This window comes from Rattus norvegicus, chromosome 7, assembly GCF_021556685.1.
Source record: "Rattus norvegicus strain SHRSP/BbbUtx chromosome 7, alternate assembly SHRSP_T2T, whole genome shotgun sequence".
NCBI lineage: Eukaryota > Metazoa > Chordata > Mammalia > Rodentia > Muridae > Rattus > Rattus norvegicus.
In genome coordinates, this window is record NC_141540.1 from 12,866,555 (window position 1) to 12,888,583 (window position 22,029).

The 22,029-nt window shown below is 40.3% G+C and overlaps 1 protein-coding gene and 2 pseudogenes across 15 annotated transcripts in view; 2 read left to right on the forward strand and 1 right to left on the reverse strand.

The window, feature by feature from the left end:
- Positions 1–7,950: 7,950 nt before the first annotated feature.
- Positions 7,951–8,729, reverse strand: Stx8-ps1 (Syntaxin 8, pseudogene 1; annotated as a pseudogene).
- A 6,943-nt stretch (positions 8,730–15,672) lies between these two features.
- The window catches only part of Zfp709l3 (zinc finger protein 709-like 3), a 36,561-nt gene continuing 30,204 nt past the window's right edge, over positions 15,673–22,029 (forward strand). For 12 of the 15 annotated variants that reach the window (XR_015625035.1, XR_015625038.1, XR_015625036.1 and 9 more), the window contains exon 1: positions 15,673–15,778. Coding sequence is in view for 1 of the 15 variants with exons in the window: in XM_087559581.1 (XP_087415707.1) it covers positions 15,776–15,778 (3 nt within the window). In the remaining 14 variants the exon portion in view is untranslated. Of the gene's footprint in view, positions 15,779–16,801; positions 16,869–22,029 lie in introns of all 15 variants that reach the window. The other 3 variants (XR_015625039.1, XR_015625037.1, XM_087559585.1) reach the window with 1 other exon arrangement.
- LOC120094030 (U2 spliceosomal RNA) lies at positions 19,971–20,122 on the forward strand (annotated as a pseudogene).

Consider the following 22,029-nt stretch of genomic DNA (forward strand, 5'->3'; position numbering starts at 1 on the left):
GGTGTAAGGTGGAATCTCAGGGTCATTTTGATTTGCATTTTTCTGATCACTAAGGACTTTGAACATTTCTTTAGGTACTTCACAGCCATTTGAGATTATTCTGTTGTGAGTTCTCAGTTTAGTCCTACAGGGTCATTTTTTTATTGGATTGTGTGGATTTTTAGTGGTTAGCTTCTTCAGTTCTTCATATATTTTGGATATTAGCCCTCTATCGGATGTGGGGTTAGTGAAGATATTTTCCCCAGTCTGTAGGTTGCTGATTTGTCCTATTGACATTGTCCTTTGCCTTACAGAAACTTTCCAGTTTCATGAGGTCACATTTATCAATTCTTGATCTTAGAGTGTGAGTCATTGGAGTTCTGCTTAGGAAATTTCTGCCTTTGCCAATGAGTTCAAGGCTCTTTCCCACTTTCTCTTCTATTACATTCTGTGTATCTGGTTTTATGTCGAGGTCCTTGATCCACTTGGACTTGAGCTTTGGGCATGGTGACAAATATGGGTCTATTTTCATTTTTCTACATACAGACAGCCAATTAGATGAGCACCATTTATTGAAGATGCTTTCTTTTTTCCATTGTATATTTTTAGCTTCTTTGTCAAAGATCAAGTGCGTGTAAATGTGTGGTTTTACTTCTGGGCCTTCAATTCTATTCCATCAACTTCTCTGTCTCTGTACCAATACCATGCAGTTTTTAATCCCTATTGATCAGTAGTAGATCTTGAGGTCAAGGATGGTGATTCCCCCAGCCATTCTTTTATTGTTAGGAATTGCTTTCTTTATTCTGTGCTTTTTGCCTTTCTAGATGAATTTGAGAATTGCTCTTTCCATGTTTTTGAAGGATTGTGTTGGGATTTTGATGGGAATTGCATTGAATCTATAGATTGCCTTTGGTAGGATGGCCATTTTTACTCTGTTATTTCTGCCAATCCATGAGATCTCTCCATTTTCTGGTAGGGTCCTTGTGTGGTTTAGGTATCAGAGTAATTGTGGCTTCATCGAATGAATTAGGTAATGTTCCTTCTGTTTATATTTTATGGAATAGTTTGAGGAATATTGGTATCAGGTCTTCTTTGAAGGTCTGGTAGAATGCTGAACTAAATCCATCTGGCCCTGAGATATTTTTATTTTTAGGTTGGGAGACTTTTAATGAATGCTTCCATTTCCTTATGTGATATGGGCCTGTTTAGAAAGTTTACCTGTTTAACTTTGATATGTGATATCTGTCTAGAAAACCATCCATTTCATCTAGATTTTCCAGTTTTGTTGAGGATAGGCTTTTGTAGTAGGATCTAATGATTTTTTTGAATTTCCTCCTTTTCTGTTGTTACCTCTCCCTTTTCATTTCTGATTTTATTAATTTGGATACTGCCTCTGGGCCCTGTAGTTAGTTTGCTAGGGATTTAATCCACCTTGTTGATTCTTTCAAAGAATGAGCTTTTGGTTTTGCTGATTCTTTGTATTGCTCTCTTTGTTTCTCTTTGGTTAATTTCAGCCCTGAGTTTGACTGAATTTCCTGCCATCTCCTCTTCTTGGGTGTGTTTGCTTTTTGTTCTAGAGCTCTCAGGTGGGCTGTTAAGTTGCTAGTGTAAGACCTTTCCAGTTTCTTTACTAGTGCACTTAGTTCTATGAATTTTACTCTTAGCACTGCTTTCATTGTGTCCTATAAGTTTGTGTATGATGTGTCAACATTTTCATTAAATTCCAAGAAGTCTTTAATTTCTTTCTTTATTTCATTTCTGATAAAATTATTGTTGACTAGAAAGTTGTTCAGTTTCTATGCATATGTGATTTTTCTGTTACTTTTTGCTCTTATTGAAGACCATCTTTAGGCCATGTTAGTCTGATAGGATCCATGGGATTATTTAAGTCTTCTTGTATTGGCTGAGGGTTATTTTGTGACCAATTATGTAGTCGATTTTGGAGAAGGTACCATGAGGTGCTGAGAAGAAGGTATATTCTTTTGTTTTAGGGTGAAATATTCTGTAGATATCTGTTAAATCCATTTGGTTCGTAATCTCTATTAGTTTCACTGGGTTTGCTTAGTTTCTGTTTCAATGACCTGTTCATTATTATTGTGTGGGGTTCAATGTGTTTTTCAGGCTTTAGTAAAGCTTCTTTTATGAATGTGGGTGTCCTTGCATTTGGGGCATAGATGTTCAGAATTGAGACTTTGTCTTAGTGGATTTTCTCTTTGTTGAATATAAAGTGTCTTTCCTCATTACACTTGATAACTTTTGGTTGAAAGTCTATTTTATTGGATATTAGGATTGCAGGTCCAGTTTGTTTCTTGGGAACATTTGCTTGGAAGATCTTTTTCTAACCTTTTACTCTGAGATAGTGCTGGTCTTTGTAATTGAGGTATGTTTCTTGTATGCAGCAAAATGCTGAATCTTATTTGCATATCTAATCTCTTAGCTCATGTCTTTTTATAGGTGAGTTGAGTACATTAATGTTGAGAGATATTAAAGACAGATGACTGTTGGTTCCTGTTATATTTGCTTTTGTAGGTAGCTTTATGTGCTTGTGGTTTTCTCCTTTTGGTTTTGTTGTGAGATGTTGAATATCTTATCTTTTCTTTGGGACAGGTATCTTTCCTGTATTGTAGTTTTCCTTCTAGTATTCTCTGTAGGGCTGAATTGGTTCATAGATACTGTTTGAATTTTGTTTTTTCCTGGAATATTTTGATTTCTCCATTTATGTTGATTGAGAGTTATGCTGGGTGTAGTAGCCTGGGCCTGTATTTGTATTCTCTTAGAGTCTGCATGACATTGACCAGGGGCTTCTGGCTTTCATAGTTTCTGTTGAGAAGTCTGGTATAACTCTGATATGTCTGCCTTTATGTGTTACTTGGCCCTTTTCCCTTGGAGCTTTTAATAGTATTTCTTTGTTCTGTGCATTTAGTGTTTTGATTATTATGTGATGAGAGGATTTTCTTTTCCGGTCCCATTTGTTTGGTGTTCTGTATGCTTCTTTTACCTTTATGGCCATCTCTTTAGGTTGGGAAAGTTTTCTTCTATCAATTTGTTGAAGATGTTGTCAGGTGCTTTGAGCTGGGAATCTTCATTCTCCTCTATTCTAATCATTCTTAGATTTGGTCTTTTCATTGGGTCATGAATTTCCTTGATATTTTGGGCTAGGAGTTTTTTATGTTTTTATTTTTTTTTGACCTTTGTGTCAATCTCTTCTACCATATTTTCTATACCTGAGATTCTCTTTTCTATCTTTTGTATTCTTTTAGTGATTTTTTACATCTGTTATTTTTGACCTGTTCCCTAGGTTTTCCATGTCCTAGTTTGCCTCCATTAGTGTTTTCTTTATTGTTTCTACTTCCACTTTTAGGTCTTGGACTGCTTTATGTAATGTTTTCACCTGTTTGATTGTCTTTTCCTGTATTTCTTTAAGGGATTTGCTTCCTCCTGCTTCTACGTTATCTGTGTTTTCCTGTATTTGCTTCAGTGACTTATTTATATCCTCCTTGAAGGACTTCATTATCTTCATGAGATAGGATTTTAGGTCAGCTTCCTGACTTTCAGGTGTGTTGGCGTATTCAGGGCTTGCTGTGGTGGGAGGACTGGGTTCTGAAGATGCTCATGTATATTGACTTCTGTTGCTTATGGTCTTGCACTTGCCTATAGCTATCTAGTTCATCTCTTGGAATCCATAGGTTCCCAACTCTTACACACTCTACTCTGACCTCTACACTATGGAATAGGCTTTTCCTACCCTGCAGCATTATTTCTCTCTCTCTCTCTCTCTCTCTCTCTCTCTCTCTCTCTCTCACACACACACACACACACAACACACACACACACACGTATAGTAAACAAATACACCAATGCATTTTTCAGATGTAACAATATCAAGTTCTTATCCATGTGCTTTGTAATTACAAAGATACTCTTCTGTCAGGACTAATTGTTTTCATACACAAACACCAAAATACCAGATTTAAATGAATTCTTAGTTTACAGTTTAGGAAGGCTATACTCTTTCTTTCATATATATTTTCATGCAGGATATCTCACAGTATTCTAAATTGTCCTAAATTTGCAATATACCTAACTGTGCTGGAATTTATAGAATCCTTCTGCCTCATAATTCTAAGTGATAAAATTACATAAGTAAGCCAAGGTACTCAGTTTCTATCTCCTTATAAGCAACAGATTAATAGCCAGAGGGAGGACCACTTTTATACATTATAATTTCTGTATTTTTAAAATGGATCCCAGAGTCCATTTTAATGTCTTTTTTGACAAGTATGGTATTATAAAATTGTGTGAGAAACAGAGGGAGATGCAGCGAGAGGCATCAAGATTAAGATATGAAAGAATCCAGGGACTGAGGCTGAAGCTTAGTTTGTAGGGTGCTTGCCTAGGATGCTTAGAGCCCTGGCTACTATATTCAGTATGGTAAGAACCAGGTATAGTGGTTCACTCCTATTATCCAGCACTTAGGAAACATCAGTGAGAGGCTCAGGAGTTTGAGGTCATTCTCAGTTACACTGCAGACTTTGAGGTCAACCTGGATTACGTTAGACACTGTCTCAGAACAGAAAAGAACAGACAGATGTAAAGAAAGACTGGAAACCTTGTCCCACCTGGATTCCATGAAACAAACCATACATGTAAGAAAATTCCAGGATGAAGGAGAGTGAGTAGGCAATATGTAAATAACTTATAAAGGACCAAGGAGCTGTTTTTTTATGGAAAAGCATATGTATTGTGAAAAGCCCAAGACTGGGAGTCCAATGTTATATTCCCTGATGTATCCTGGCACGTCTCAGGGTTCTATTTTTTATGCAAAGAACTTGATGTCCAACTATGAAGAGCAAGGGACCCCAAGAAGAAACCATGCAGGCTCTGACCAGCACACCAGTAAAATAAGAGATAGGGGTAGCCTATGGTCTAATGTGTTTCTACATCACATTAAAGAATGTGCAGCCCTAGAAACACCATCTCATGTGTTATCCCTGCTGGGGAGTGCACAAGACGATAGGGATGCTTGTGCAGAGATTTGATGCCAGAAACCATCTCCTGCAGAAGAACAGAAGTGAGGAGGCTGCAGGACCTGTGGTCTGTGTATGAAGAAGCAGTTCCCTGGGATGACAGACCACCTACCTTACTAACTTTCTCTCTCTCTCTCTCTTTCTCTCTCTCTCTCTCTCTCTCTCTCTCTCTCTCTCTCTCTCTCTCTCTCTCTCTCTCTCTGCCACACTGTCCCTTTGCTCCTGACACTCAGAATCCTCATTGGCCTTCCAACATTCCACGTTCTTTCCAGGGCCTTTATTCACACTATTTGCAGTACAGAATTGTTCCTCCATCTGTCCCCAAGACTCCCTTCCTATATCTCTGCTTCTTACCAACATTATTTTGCTGTAGAAGTCTCTCTTCCAAAGATTATTAGGAACATGACTAGTACAAGGCAATTGATGTAAGCACACATCCCAAGAGAACCAAAATAATAGATTGCTGGGTGCTGGACATGCTGCTGCTAGTGAGCAGCTATGACAGCTGGAGACTTCAGATACAGGGTACACTCAGGATTCAGACACTGAGTCTTAATGCTTCTCCTCACACCCTCGCACCCCACTGGTAATCTCCATGCCTGTTTTTCCCTAAGACACTCAACATTCATCTTTTCCCTAGGTGATGACCATTTTTGTTTCTGCCCCAGCATGCCCTGGGGAACTTACTTTCATTTTCATTTTTTTAGTTGCTTGGACATAAACAAGCTCACAGAAATTCTTCTGCCTCTGTCTCTGCTGTGCCTGGATTAAATGCGTTCACCACCACTACCTGGCATTAAGGAAATGTTCAAAGGGACTATTTGAAATTTATCTTTCAAAGTAGCAAACATTCTCTAACGCACAGCCATTAAAACCTTTCTTGTCTCTTTGGAATGTGAAATTCTATATATGCATTCCAGAAATTTGACTGCATGAATTTCAAGCACAGACAGGCTAAAATCAGATAGATAAAAACACAAGGAGAATTCACTGAGGTCAAAAGTATTTCAGAGTCACATCTTTAAACATGGAGACACCAAACATCCTTTTTCTTCTCCTTGGTCTTCAATGAAAAGGAGGAGAATACAAGTATCTCTCCAGACATCAAACAAGTGGGTTATCTGATAAATTTGTAAATCTTCCTATGCCTTGGGGCAATAAGAATAAGTTCTCATGGTTTTTAGTGCAGAATTCTACCAAACTTTCAAAGAATGGCTAATACCATCGCTCCTCAAAATATTTCACAGAATAGGAATAGAAGGAACACTGCCAAACTTACTCTGTGAAAGCAGAGTTACCCTGATACCTAAACCACACAAATACTCCACAAAGAAAAAGAATTTCAGACCAATCTCTCTTATGACTATCAATGCAAAAATACTCAATAAAATCATCACAAACTGAATCCAAGAACACATCACTCTTCATGATCAAGTAGGCTTCATTGCAAGGATGCAGGGGTGGTTCTATATAGGAAAATCCATCCATGTAATCCACCCTATAAATAAACAAAGAAAAAGTCATATGGTCATTTCATTAGGTGCTGAAAAGGCCTTTGAGAAGATACTACACCCCTTCATGCTAAAATTCTTGGAGAGATCAGTGATACCAGGTGCATAAAACATCATAAAAACAATATCCACCAAGCCAATAGCCAACATCAAATAAAATGGAGAGAAACTTAAAGCAATTCCACTAAAATTAGGGGCAAGAGAAGACTGCCCACTTTTCGTTTTAGTACTTTAAGTTCTGGCTAGAGCAATAAAACAACTAACTGTGATATAAAAAGAGTACAAATCAGAGAGAGGAAGGGACAGAATTCTCAGATAATATGATAGCATATGTAAGTGACCCCCAAATTCCACAAGATAACTCCTACAACTGATAAACACCTTCAGCAACGTCGTTGGACACAAAATTAATGTACATATATCAGTAGCCCTCCTCTCTACAAATGATAAATGGACTGAGAAAGAAATTATGGAAACAACACCCTTCATAATAGCCACAAATAACATAAAATATGTTTGTGTAACTCTAAAAAAGCAAACAAGAAGAAGGAAATTAAGAAAGATCTCAGAAGATGGAAAGATCTCCCATTCTCATGGATTGAGAGGATTAACATAGTGAAAATGTCTTATCAAAATCAATCTACACATTCAATGTAATTCCCATCAAAATTCCAACACAATTCTTTATGGACCTTGAGAGAGAAATTCCCAACTTCATGTGAAAAAAAAACAAACAAAAAAACTGGAATGCTAAAACAATCCTGAACAATAAAAGGACTTCTGGAGGGATGACTAACCCTGATCTCAAGCTGTACTACAGAACTGTAGTGGTAAAAATTGCATGGTATCCGTATAGAAACAGACAGGTTGATCAGTGGAATCAAATTAAAGACCCAGAAATAAACCCACACATAGGGTTAGTCATCCTGTGGTACCCTCATAGCTGTAGCAGGTTCTGTCCCTGAACCTGTTTCCTGTTTGTGGAATTCATTTGCCTATCTAGGCTACCTGTCTTCCCTCAGTGGGAAAGGAGTCTAACCCTGTAGAGATGTGTCAGAATGCAGGGACTGGGGAGGGGGGTCACCCTCTCAGAGGAGAAGGAGAGGGATTGTGTGAGGGAGAGACCAGAGGACAAGGTTTCAGAGGTAAAATAAATACATAAATTTAAAAAATACTAGCAAGTGGAAGAAAATACTAGGAAAACTGAAATATGGAAATGGTCTTAGATAGACTAAGATGGCTGGATGTTTCCTGAATAAAAACATCTAGAAAGCTTTTTGTTTTAAATAAAATTGTGAGTCAGTCATGTCAGAAACAAAGGATGAGAGTTTTAATAAGTGTATTATAGTTTTTGTTTTGTTTTGTTTGTCGCCGGGAGCGTGGAAAATTTATTGAGAGCAGGTCTTGCGTTCCAAAAGGGTGCTGGGCTTTCATTCATCGTTGGCTGTGTCACTGCGGGTGGTCCCCTTATTACTATCAGTTGGTTGGCCACACTGCAACGACCACAATAGCCACGAGCAGCAATAAAATCACCATTATCATCCCACAGGAAGCTGACTTTCCGTCCACCAGGGTCACTCGCCTGGCTTCAGTGCGGAGCTTCTCATCTGTGTTCTCCACCAGGTTGGCAAGGTCATCGATGATCTCGTTCTGTTCGTCCAGTTCATTCCCAATCTCCTAGCACATTTGCTTTTGGCGGCTTATGGTAGAGGAAAGGGCATCAAGACCCGCGTCCTGTTCTTTTATGATTTTCTGCTGCTGTTGCCGGACCTCATCAAAACCCAAGCCTCTGGTCTCCTCTGGCTCCTCACAGAGCCAAGGGTTGGAAGATCCTCGCTTTGCTTCTTCACCCATCAGGCTGGACCTGATCAAATCCGGCTCGGAACCCTCATTCTTAAATGATGCCAGGAGCAGTCTCTCTCAGGTGACAAGGTCATCCTGAAGGTTCTTTCTTCGATCCCCCTCCAGCTGTGTCACCTGGCGGGTCAACATAGCTCTTAGAAGTAAAGTCCTTCAAGAGTTCGATCTTTACCTTCAGATTCTTCAACAAAGTTCTGATTGTCAAGGTAAGCTTAGGTGTCTTCTCACCTCTTCTTTCGCACTGATTTCGTTCTTGAATATTCTCAGCAATTTCTTGGGCAAACTGACAAGTAGAATCGTAAGTGTAGAACCAGGGGTCTGGGGCCATGGTGCAGTCTCCACCTGCAGCTGGGATACTTCTGTTTTATAGGTTTGTTTTGCAACTCAGACAGTTCCTCAATAATTGAGACTGGGATAACATATTTATTTAAGAAGCTTTAATGGCAAAATAACTGAGTAGTTATGATTGTGTTTTAATCTTCTATACTAATCTGGCTACTTAACAGTCCAAATCCCAACACACTTGCATTTTATCTCATTCTCAACGTCTCTTCTGGACTCTCTCCCCCTGGGTAATCTCCACTTTCTCTTTCTCTCTCTCTCCCCCTCCCCTGGCTGGGATGACTTCCTGACCCATTCTCTCCCCTGCTCAGTAATAGGCTGGTAAGCTTTTACTCAAAAGTCAGAGAATAAATGGTGAGTGATACTTATACAACATCAAGGCAGGAGATACTTAGAGTAAGGATTGATACCAGATATGGGGCCAGAGAAGTCAGCACTTGGATAATTCAAAGATATAAACGACAAATAATAATACAAATGATACAAAATCTTTTGTCCCACAGGGCACAAAAGCATCATGTCTACATTTCCCCCTTTAGTTAATAAAAGGCTTTCTGTTTGGAAACTTTGGATATATAGTCTATATTGGTTCTATAACCTATTCTCTTGGTGAGTTTAAATTCCTTGTCTAGATCATTCTTTACTATAACTTGCATAGACCTTAATACGTTTTCTTAAATCCTAAACACTTTAGTCTTATGTGGGAGACTATAATTGTCTAATGTTCAACCCCATCAGACACCTGAAAAGGAATAATTATTACCTGAGTATGTACAAAGTGTAAGCAAGCAGCTTCCAAAGATAAAGAAAGGAGATAAAAAGCTAACAGCCTGAGCAGTTTCATCATTACCAGAGCTCAATGATCCCAAAAGGGTTTTCAGAGCTCTGATCTTTGAGCTAAGTGATTCTAGGAGCTGTGGGAAGGAGGGAAGTTAAAAGTTATAGTGATACTTGTTTGGACGAAAATCCCCATGACCAACAGAACAGAATCTCTGGCCTGACATTCCAAGGAGAACTGGCCAATATCAAGGATAATTGAATCGACTAGCACTAAATAGGTACTACCCCCTCATGTACTTTCTTGATTGAACACAGGACTTAGTGCTGACATCTTAAATGAGCTTAAAGAAAATGGTGTTTATAGAAAACACGAAAGAATATATGTTAAAGCATAAAATATGAGTATTTTCCATCAAATACTATTAATATTGTTTTTGTATTAAAAATTTCAAATATTTTTAACCTCCCTACCCAATAAAACCTTAGTTTTCTCAAAGATCCACTTGTTTCTGGTAGGAGTTTAATGGGCTGGAGCAGGGCCTCTTTTCCCTTCCTTCCTCATATCTGATACAGCAGTTCTTCCTAGACTGTCCAAATGAGTAAGACTGAGGTGAGGTCCAAGGCAAAGGGGAAATGATACAGCCACCACCTTCCTTAGAAGAAAAACCAATGGAGCCTTGGCTTAGGGCAGGAACATAGCCTCGAGATGACGAGTAAAATGTTCCTTTTCCAGACACTAAAATGGCAGTGCTGGCCCCTTTCTTGGCTATCCTGAACTTATTTCTAATATGACCACATAGAAAACAACTTTAAGAATGATTTAACACCTATCTCCTGCCATTTATTTCTGGGAGCCAATCCAAGATTTTCTCAGAGGTGCTTGCTCAAGGGCCAACTTGGCAAGGTCTGTTTTGGTGCTTGGGGAGGTCTTGAGGGAGTCAAGGGAACCTAGCTCCTTGGCCTTTGGTTATCAGTCCCAAGGCCACCTGCGTTCAGTATGAGGCATCCTGTATTCTTGTCAGCATTGCTGAATTGGTTTCTGCGGATTTTATCTGATTCTCCTCTGCAAACAGTGTGTCAGACCTGCACTTCTTTTTTTTTCTTTCTAGTTAGAAACATGTTATTTAAATGTGTCGAATAAAAACTTATATTTCGAGCGAAAGTCCCAATCTCGTGTTCTCTGCCTCCAGCTCACTGCTCCCAAAACCCCTGGGAGAGAGAGCTCACCGTCCGTACAGGTGGGCACTCCTGAGACTGCAGAGTGGAAGAGACCACCAACACTGCCCACCCCTGCCCACATCCGTGGCCCAAGAGGAAACTGTATACAGCCTCTGGGTTCCCATAGATAAGGGCACAGGAGGAGCAGGTCCACTGCATCTGAGACACCGCTGGAACGTGAAGGGACCAACCAGATAAACAGTTCTCTGCACCCAAATCCTGTGGGAGGGAGAGCTAAACCTTCAGAGGGGCAGACACGCCTGGGAAACCAGAAGAGACTGCACTCTGCCCACATCTCTGACTCCAGAAGAAAACACCAAACGCCATCTGGGACTCTGGTGCACAGGGGCTCCCGGAAAGTGTGACACAGGTCCTCCTGGTTGCTACCCCTGTGCAGAGCTCATAAGCAACACCCCACGAGCAAACGGGAGCCTCGGGACCACAAGTAAGACCAACTTTTCTGCTCCAAGCAACCTTCCTGGTGAACTCAGCACACAGGCCCACAGGAACAGCTGCGGACCTGTAGATAGGAAAAACTACACACTCGAAAGCAGAACACTCTGTTCCCATAACTGGCTGAAAGAAAACAGGAAAACAGGTCTACAGCACTCCTGACACACAGGACAGTCTAGCCACTGTCAGAAATAGCAGAACAAAGTAACACTAGAGATAATCTGATGGCGAGAGGCAAGCGCAGGAACCCAAGCAACAGAAACCAAGACTACATGGCATCATCAGAGCCCAATTCTCCCACCAAAGCAAACACTGAATAACCAAACACACCAGAAAAGCAAGATCTAGATTCAAAATCATATTTGATCATGATGCTGGAGGACTTCAAGAAAGACATGAAGAACTCCCTGAGAGAAATGCAGGAAAACGTAAATAAACAAGTAGAAGCCTATTGAGAGGAATCACAAAAAATCCCTGAAAGAATTCCAGGAAAACACAATCAAATAGTTGAAGGAATTAAAAATGGAAATAGAGGCAATCAAGAAAGAACACATGGAAACAACCCTGGATATAGAAAACCAAAAGAAGAGACAAGGAGCTGTAGATACAAGCTTCACCAACAGAATACAAGAGCTAGAAGAGAGAATTTCAGGAGCAGAAGATTCCATAGAAATCATCAACTCAACTGTCAAAGATAATGTAAAACAGAAAAAACTACTGGTCCAAACCATACAGGAAGTCCAGGACTCAATGAGAAGACCAAACCTAAGGATAATAGGTATAGAAGGGAGTGAAGACTCCCAGCTCAAAATATCAGTAAATATCTTCAATAAAATCATAGAAGAAAACTTCCCTAACCTAAAGAAAGAGATACCCATAAGCATACAAGAAGCCTACAGAACTCCAAATAGATTGGACCAGAAAAGAAACTCCTCCCATTACATAATAGTCAAAACACCAAATGCACAAAATAAAGAAAGAATATTAAAAGCAGTAAGGGAAAAAGGTCAAGTAATATATGAAGACAGACCTATCAGAATCACACCAGACTTTTCGCCAGAGACTATGAAAGCCAGAAGATCCTGTACAGATGTCATACAGAACCTAAGAGAACACAAATGCCAGCCCAGGTTACTGTATCCTGCAAAACTCTCAATTAACATAGATGGAGACACCAAGATATTCCATGACAAACCAAATTTACACAATATCTTTCTACAAATCCAGTGCTACAAATGATAATAAATGGTAAAGCCCAACATAAGGAGGCAAGCTACTCCCTAGAAAAAGCAAGAAACTTATCGTCTTGGCAACAAAACAAAGAAAAGAAAAGCACACAAACATAACCTCACATCTAAATATGAATGTAACAGGAAGCAATAATCACTATTCCTTAATATCTCTCAACATCAATGGTCTCAACTCCTCAATAAAGAGACATAGATTAACAAACTGGATATGCAGTGAAGACCCTGCATTCTGCTGCCTACAGGAAACACACCTCAGAGACAAAGACAGACATTACCTCAGAGTGAAAGGCTGGAAAACAACTTTCCAAGCAAATAGTCGGAAGAAGCAAGCGGGAGTAGCCATTCTAATATCAAATAAAATCAATTTTCAACTAAAAGTCATCAAAAAAGATAAGGAAGGACACTTCATATTCATCAAAGGGAAATTCCACCAAGATAAACTCTCAATCCTAGATATCTATGCCCGAAATACAAGGGCACCTACAGGCGTAAAAGAAACCTTACTAAAGCTCAAAACACACATTGCACCTCACACAATAATAGTAGGAGATTTCAACACCCCACTCTCAACAATGGACAGATCATGGAAACAGAAATTAAACAGAGACATAGACAGACTAAGAGAAGTCATGAACCAAATGGACTTAACAGAAATTTAAAGAACATTCTATCCTAAAGCAAAAGGATATACATTCTTCTCAGCTCCTCATGGTACTTTCTCCAAATTTGACCATATAATTGGTCAAAAAACGGGCCTTAACAGGTACAGAAAGATAGAAATAATCAGGCCACCACGGCCTAAAGCTGGTCTTCAATAACAATAAGGGAAGAACGCCCACATATACATGGAAGTTGAACAATGCTCTACTCAATGATAACCTGGTCAAAGAAGAAATAAAAAAAGATATTAAAGACTTCTTAGAATTTAATGAAAATGAAGGTACAACATACCCAAACTTATGGGAAACAATGAAGCTGTGCTAAGAGGAAAACTCATAGCTCTGAGTGCCTGCAGACAGAAACAGGAAAGAGCATATGTCAGCAGCTTGACAGCACATGTAAAAGCTCTAGAACAAAAAGAAGCAAATACACCCAGGAGGAGTAGAAGGCAGGAAATAATCAAACTCAGAGCTGAAATCAGCCAAGTAGAAACAAAAAGGACCAAAAAAGAATCAACAGAACCAAAAGTTGGTTCTTTGAGAAAATCAACAAGATAGATAAACCCTTAGCCAGACTAAGGAGAGGACATAGAGAGTGTGTCCAAATTAACAAAATCAGAAATGAAAAGGGAGACATAACTACAGAAACAGAGGAAATTCAAAAAAATCATCAGATCTTACTATAAAAACCTATATTCAACAAAACTTGAAAATCTGCAGGAAATGGACAATTTCCTAGACAGATACAAGGTACCGAAGTTAAATCAGGAACAGACAAACCAGTTATACAACCCCATAACTCCTAAGAAATAGAAGCAGTCATTAAAGGTCTCCTAACCAAAAAGAGTCCTGGTCCAGATGGGTTTAGCACAGAATTCTATCAGATCTTCATAGAAGACCTCATACCAATACTATCCAAACTATTCCACAAAATTGAAACAGATGGAGCACTACCGAATTCCTTCTATGAAGCCACAAGTACTCTTATACCTAAACCACACAAAGACCCAACAAAAAAAGAGAACTTCAGACCAATTTCCCTTATGAATATCGACGCAAAAATACTCAATAAAATTCTGGCAAACCGAATCCAAGAGCACATCAAAACAATCATCCACCATGATCAAGTAGGCTTCATCCCAGGCATGCAGGGATGGTTTAATATACGGAAAACCATCAACGTGATCCATTATATAAACAAACTGAAAGAACAAAACCACATAATCATTTCATTAGATGCTGAGAAAGCATTTGACAAAATTCAACACCCCTTCATGATAAAAGTCCTGGAACGAATAGGAATTCAAGGCCCATACCTAAACATACTAAAAGCCAAATACAGCAAAGCAGTAGCTAATATTAAACTAAATGGAGAAAAACTTGAAGCAATCCCACTAAAATCAGGGACTAGACAAGGCTGCCCACTCTCTCCCTACTTATTCAATATAGTTCTTGAAGTTCTAGCCAGAGCAATCAGACAACAAAAGGAGATCAAGGGGTACAGATTGGAAAAGAAGAAGTCAAAATATCACTATTTGCAGATGATATGATAGTATATTTAAGTGATCCCAAAAGTTCCACCAGAGAACTACTAAAGCTGATAAACAACTTCAGCAAAGTGGCTGGGTATAAAATAAAATCAAATAAATTAGTAGCCTTCCTCTATACAAAGGAGAAACAAGCCGAGGAAGAAATTAGGGAAATGACACCCTTCATAATGGACCCAAATAATATAAAGTGTCTGGTGAATATCCATTTGGTGATTTAAATTTTTCTTAATGGAATGGGCTTTCTTTGAGGCAAGAGGATTAATCTGCTACACATTGTTTAATGGTCTGCATATACTGGAGACCTTATGTCTATATGAAGGAGAAGTTCCTACTGAAAGATCCCCCAGAGCGGGGAGACTCTCATTCAAATCTTGGCATGACGCTATCCCCTTAAGAACTCAGGAGAGACTGTCATTGCTGTAATCACAAGAGGTTTATCGATAGGAACAACCAGTGCACTGGGGTCAAGACTCGTATCCCACACAGGGGCACAGGAGTTCTACCTCCAGTAGCTGGGAGAAGGGGTATTTAAAGGAAGAAGCCACAACTCAAGGGGGTAGGGATGGCATCATTGGAAAATTTGGGAATACCAGTGAAAAATCACAAGGAGAAGCTTCCTGTTTCTCAAGATTGTTCTTTAAGGTTTTAATCTAACTTTATGGTCAGCTAGTTCCTGGGAGAGAGTTGTCTAACCTGCTGGTGTAATTACTCATTCTGTGGTGAGCTAGTTCCTGGAACATGCAGTTCCAGGGCCCGACCATTTTCTTTCTTCTGCTCTAAACTTTTGTCTGGGTGGGGGGGGGAGCAACCTTAAAACTTCTAGCTTTCACTACTAAGTGCAGGGTTGACTTTGCAGTCCAGGTGAAAGTTATGCAATGCCAGTCTCCACTCTGTGCCTGGGGTGGAATGTAGGGCTGTGCTGTGTTCCTTCACAGCACTCTGTCTCTAAGGGAGCTGCTCCTGTCACTCAAGCGTCACTCGCTAATCAGGGCCTCGAGGCGGAACATCAGTCGGAATAGAGGCGGGAACTTCCGGTCTGCCTTGCCTCTGGTTGACTGAGGAAGTCTCTCCTCGGTCCGTGCTCTGTGCTGGGACCCTGCTTCCCACAGCTGTGAGAAGAGCGTGGGTGAGGTCGGAATCCGCGCTATGGTGAGCGGGGCCGCCGTCCCCATGTGTGGAGGATCCGCGGGAGCCCGTGTGGGGTTGACCCGGGGTGCGGGAACCGGCGGCGACACGCAGTGCCCTGTGTTACTCCGTTTGTTCAGGAGGTTTGGTCCCGCTTCAAACCTCTCATTGACTTAGTTCTCCTGGGCGCACAGCGTGGGAAGCGGGAGCTGTGCTTGGAAACCATTCTGGGCTTGCTGCAGAGCTCGGGCACGCGCGGCCTTTATTGTCAGGGGAGACAGTGCTGACTGGCGGAGCTCTAGTTTGTCTGGTGTCGTCTAGAAGTTCTTCCCCTGGCCCTTGACATTGAGGTGTAGGATCCGTCTGCAGTTAACTCTGCGCAGGTTTAAAGTCTGCCTTATTAACACATTCGCATGTAGATGCCACGGGGGTCCAGTCACGCGTGCCAGGAAGGCCAGCCTCACTGTGGTCTCTTGTCATTGACCCAATATTAATTATGATTTTGTTCTGAGTGCTCTCTCATGTTCTGCTGATCTCTTTATTCTTTCTCAGCAGCACAGTCTTTATTGCAGGTGTAGGAGAGTTTTGAAGTCAGATGGTGTCACTGTGCTGTCTGTTCAGTCTTGTGTTGCTCATGTTTCTGTTCATGATGACCTTTTGTCATCGGTTTTCTGTTGTTCTTCGCAGAAATCGTTAGACGTTTTGGTTTTCGAGACAGGGTTTTTCTATATCCCTGGCTGTCCTGATACTTTATTTGTATTGCAGGCTGGGAGCTACACCTGCCTCTGCCTCCTGAGTGCTGAGATTAAAGTTGGGCACCAGAACTGCCAAGAAATCGTTAGATTTTTTTAAATTGGACTTTTTTGAATATATATCTAAAATTTGCACTGAAATAATATTGAGGCTCCTTGTTCAAAATTATTGAATCTTTCTCCGTTGACCAAGTTCCTTGAGTCTTTTAATTAGAAAGTTATAGTTTTGACTACATGTTTGTCATACTTTTATGTATTTCTCTGTATTAATACATATTTCTATGTTCTGCAACAGAATCTAAGGATAATTTTGTGCCAGCACAAATGCGTTCTGAACCAAACCCAGGTCTTCTGCAAGAGCAGTAAGTGGCTTTAACTGCTGAGCCAGTCTTAAACTTGACAGATTTTCAAAAATTTACACATGTGCATGCATGTGCACAAGATGAAAACTGAGAATTAAAAGAATGTAGGTTTGCTTAGGAAACTATCTTTGGGTCTTATAGGAGATGACTCTGTAGGTATGCTGGTCAGGTTTGGTTAGATTGGAACAAGCTAGACAAACTGGCCTGTGGGCAAATGTATAGAGTATTCTCCTGATTGATGATTGATATTATATTCCCGCTGTGTTTGGTGCTGTTGTGGGCAGGTGGTCGTGGATTGCTTGAAAGCAATCTTAGCAAGCAGTGAGATCAGTAAAGTTCTATTTTTGTGAAGAGGCACCATGATCATAGCATCTCTTATTGAAGGAAATCATTTAATTAGGGCTTGCTTATAGTTTCAGAGGTTTGGTCCCCTAATGTCACAGTAGGGAGTATCTGGGACGTTGTCAGATGAGATGCTGGAGCAGTAGTTGAGAGTTTTAATCCAGATCATCAGCCACAGGAAGAGCCTGTGAGCCTGGCCTGAGCATTTGGAACTCCATAGCCCAGCCCAGTGGCAGGCTTCTTCCAAGAACACAAACTCCACGGCAACAAAGGTCCTAGCCCTTGTCAAGGAGCACCTCCCTAATGACCAGCATTTAAATCTATGAGCCTGTGGGCACCATTCTTATTGGAATTACTAGAGGCAGTGAGCGCCATTAAGCAGGTTGACAGCATATGTGGAATGTATACGCCTGCAGTGTGTAGTTACAGAAGTTTTTGCAAAAGCTGTTAGCTAAAGATGGAGACTTGTCATTATAGTGAGATTTTTTTATTTACTAAGCTCAATAAGTGCATGGTGTCATTTTCTTTGGGAAGGCACATTAATTTGGAACAGCTTCACCTTCAGGCAAAAATTCAGAAAAATATTTTACAACAAGCTCTCTCATGTTGATTCAGGCTGCCTTCTTCAGCCACCAAGGCCTTGCTGCCTTTCTGAAACAACCTCCTCATTTCTTGGATTAAAGGTTTCTAGCACCACACCGTTCTAAGAATACTCATTTGAATCATGTAGTGGGCTGGCCATATCAGTAACAAGAAAGAGATTTGTGTGTTTCTTTCTTGAAACTAGAATAAAAGGAATACTTTACTGGGTAAACTGCAGGAGGAAACATAAGGCAGTAGCTGATTTCAGATTAAGTTTCAGTTAGTTCTGCCTGCTGGTCTCCATTAGACAGTATGTTCTGATGTTTCCTATTTTCTTTTTGTTGGTATATTTTTGTGGCTCTCTTCTTATGCCTTAGTTGAAAGATTTCTCTTGGTTTTTCTAGGGTATAGCTTCCCTTCTTGTGTTGGAGTTTTCCATCTATTATCCTTTGTCGGGATGGATTAGTGGAAAGATATTGTGTAAATTTGGTTTTGTCATGGAATATCTTGTTTTCTCCATCTATGGTAATTGAGAGTTTTGCTGGTATAGTTGCCTGGGCTGGCACTTGTGTTCTCTTAGGGTCTGTATGACATCTGCCCAGAGGCTTTCCTATTCTCTGCTGAGAAGTCTGGTATAATTCTTATAGGTCTGCCTTTATATGTTACTTTACCTTTGTCCCTTACTGCTTTTAATACTCTTTCTTTGTTTAGTGCATTTGGTGTTTTGACTATTATTTGATGGGAGGAATTTCTCTTCTGGTCCAATCTATTTCGAGTTCTGTGGGCTTCTTGTATGTTTATGGGCATCTCTTTCCTTAGGTTAGGGAAGTTTTCTCCTATAATTTTGTTGCAGACATTTACTGGCCCTTTAAGTTGGGAGTCCTCACTCTCTTCCATACCCATTACCCTTAGGTTTGATCTTCTCATTGAGTCCTGGACCTATTACCCTTAGGTTTGATCTTCTCATTGAGTCCTGGATTTCCTGGATGTTCTGGGTTAGGGGCTTTTTGCTTTATGCATTTTCCTTGACTGAGTGTCAGCTCTGGCCGCAGATGGAAACCCGAGGGATCCTGACCCAGACTGCTCCTCAGTTCCTGTGTCAGGAGGACTCCGGGCAGGTCTCTCTGAGCAGAAGTGGTAATCCTACCTGTGCTTGCAGGTGTTTCAGCACTCCTGGAGGCCAGCTTTCTCCCAGTTGGATCTGGGAACAGAGAGCTGGGGCACAGAGCTGCTCTGGGCTTTTTTTTTTTTGAGATTCAGTTGTTTCATATGGCTTTCTGGAGACTGTCTTATATGAGAGAATGTTTTGCTGATAACAGACATGTGGTGTTTTTCTCGGAGCTGCCTGGAAAAAGGGCATATGGTGTCTTGTTGGAGCGGCCACTTGAGAGGACATGTAATGTTGGCAAGGGTGTAGATATAACCCAACAGAGAATGCACGACCTCTGTGGCATTGGATCACCTTGCTACTCTTTGCTGGTCTTTGCTGGTCTTGCTGATGCTGGTCTTCACAGATGAAGCTTTGGCATTGTTTGCCTTGCACTATTCCTTGATGATCATTTGTCGTATCTCTGTAGAGAGAAATGCACTGAAGAACTTGTGATATTCTGGTGGCTTTGTGCCAATCCTGTGCACTCAGGCCATTTGGCAGAGCCTTGAGACTTTTTCTAGGTTGTAGTGCCATTGCTGACTCAGGAATGTTGTTGCTGGTTTTTGTGAGCTGAACTGCTGATGTCCTGACAACAGAGATTGGAATCACCTAACAGAAAGATTTCCAAGAAGGTCCGCACCCTATTTGCCCTATTAACATTTCCTTTCCCCTCCCTCTCGGGGGCGGTGGGCCAGAAGGGAAATTAGAGGGTTTAAGAATCATTATGAAAGTAGGTTTTGAGAAATCTAAGCCTACGGCTGCTGTTCCCCTCTCTTCTTGGAGACTTTGGAGTTCATTACCTGGATCTGAGAGTCTCTGTCGTACTAAAAATGGAAACATCTTAACTGTCATGCTCAGTGGATCTAGGACAGGTTTGAGGGCCAGTATCTCCCAAGCACATCTGAGTTAAACAAGCCCTGTCTGGCTTTAGTTTGCTTGCTTTCTTTTTCTTTAGACTGTATCTTGAAGACATTAAACAGGAGGTTAGATAAGGCTCATTTGGGAATTCCATTAGGATTTATCATGACATCGCTTCTCGGCCTTTTGGCTAAGATCAAGTGTAGGATTTATCATGACTACAAATATAGTTCTGAACATCTTAAGGAATTTGATTATTTATAAGGTGAATATTAATTCATTTTTTAGTATCCTTAACAGTTTCTAATAAAAATGACAATTTCTGAATTGAAGCTCTTTGAATATTAAGATAAGACGTGTCTTTTTTGAGACAAGGTTTCTTCATGTAGCCCAAGCCATCATGGAACTCTCTTTGTAGATCATGCCAGTCTCCAACTTACAGAGATCTGCTTGCTTCTACCTCCCAAGTGCTGGGATCAAAGGCATGTGCTACCATTCCCACCGTAAGATAAGACTATTAAACATAGACTGGGAACTTTCTTGATCCTGATATAGTACACCATTATAAAACACAACAGTTTTTTATATAACTTAGTTTGTCAGAATAGCTGTGCCTTAACAATGTTAGTAAAATCAAGGAGGTTAGATATATATCTTTAAATCAGTCTCTGATAGCCTGAAGAGACCTTAGGTAAGGAGACACATATTTTTGAGCCTCAAATTTTATAATGCTCGATCCTTTTAACATTGGTGTTTTGGTTTGTTTGTTTTTTATGTTGTGGTTACCCCAGCCATAAAAATAAGCATCTGACTTACAGTCAACCGGAGGCTACCCCTGTGAAAGGTCTTTTCACCCTCAAATGGTTGTGACTCATAGGTTGAGAAACTGCCTCAAGTTCTTTGTCAGACTACATTGGGTTATTGTTCTGCTGTATCATAAGATAGGGATTTTATAGTCTCTGGTGTTTAGCAGTGGCATCAATTTGTAGCCACTTTCCCCCCATGAATATACTTAAAGTCAGTAGGTCAAGGGGTGAACTGCTGGCAAATGAAATTTGGCCCATTTCTCTGAATGTGAAACACTGAAAAAAAAAAATCAAGCTAAATGAAACTTGATACAAACTGACAGACAGGGACAGACCACAATGCACAGAACCAGAACAGATATTCCACCAAAAGGGAATCAGTGAAGGGCCAGGACACCTCCCATCCAACTTTGACCATAGGAGCAATACTGTGTCTAGTTTCTCTTGTGTCTCAGATGGTGCCAATTAGAAACCAGAATACAAGCTTATCTCCAGAGGTCCAGATGACTGAAAAACAGTCTCAGATGCTGCAAGTTCAGCTCTGTGGCTCAAGTGGGTAGGCATTTAGTTCCTATCCAGGGCACCAAATGTTGTGTCTGAAAATACAAAACAACGCAAGCAGGCACAAGAGCCCACACAAAGCAAGATCTTATTGGAATTAGGCAGCACAGACTTAAGAGTGGACTGCATCCCTGAATGTTAATCTTAGTAAGCATTTAAGCAGAAAAATTACAAAACCTAGGAGCATCTGTGCCAAGATACAATTAGAATTGTTCATCAATCAGAAGCATTTGGTTTTTTTTTTTTTTTTTTTTTTGGTTTTTGTTTTTGTTTTTTTTTTTTCTGGTGCCAAGGAATAATGTCTTTTATTAAGCCTGTTTTAGAAACCAGAATTGAATATACATAAATAGGGTGAATATTCATTTTTTTAGACTAATGCCACACAGTCTGAAACCCTTCAGGACTTTTATTGTACATCTCCATTTCACTGTAAGACCCAAACTTGTCAATCTTGTCAATGTGAAGTGTATTGTCACATACATAGTTCATCATGTGTTTCATTATTTTATAAGTGCTACAAGACTTTTTATTGCTTTTGGTAATGAAAGTGATGAGTTGCCATTTGTGCAGCTGTGAAGCAAAGCACACCTTGTTATTGAAGAGACTTCACTGGAAATAAAACTCTGCTGGTGTGTGCCAGATTCCTTTATATCACAGTGAATGGTGCAGGTGGGTGCTGGTCCAATCCCAGCCCCTAAACTATTCAGTAATGTTTATCTATAGTCCCAGCACTCAAGAATCAGGGGCATTAGGATAAAGAGTTTGAGGTTATCCTTGGCTCCATAGTGAGGTTGAGGCTAGCCTGGGCTACATAAAACCCTGTCTTGAAAAACCCAAAGAAACAAGCCAAACAGATGAGAAC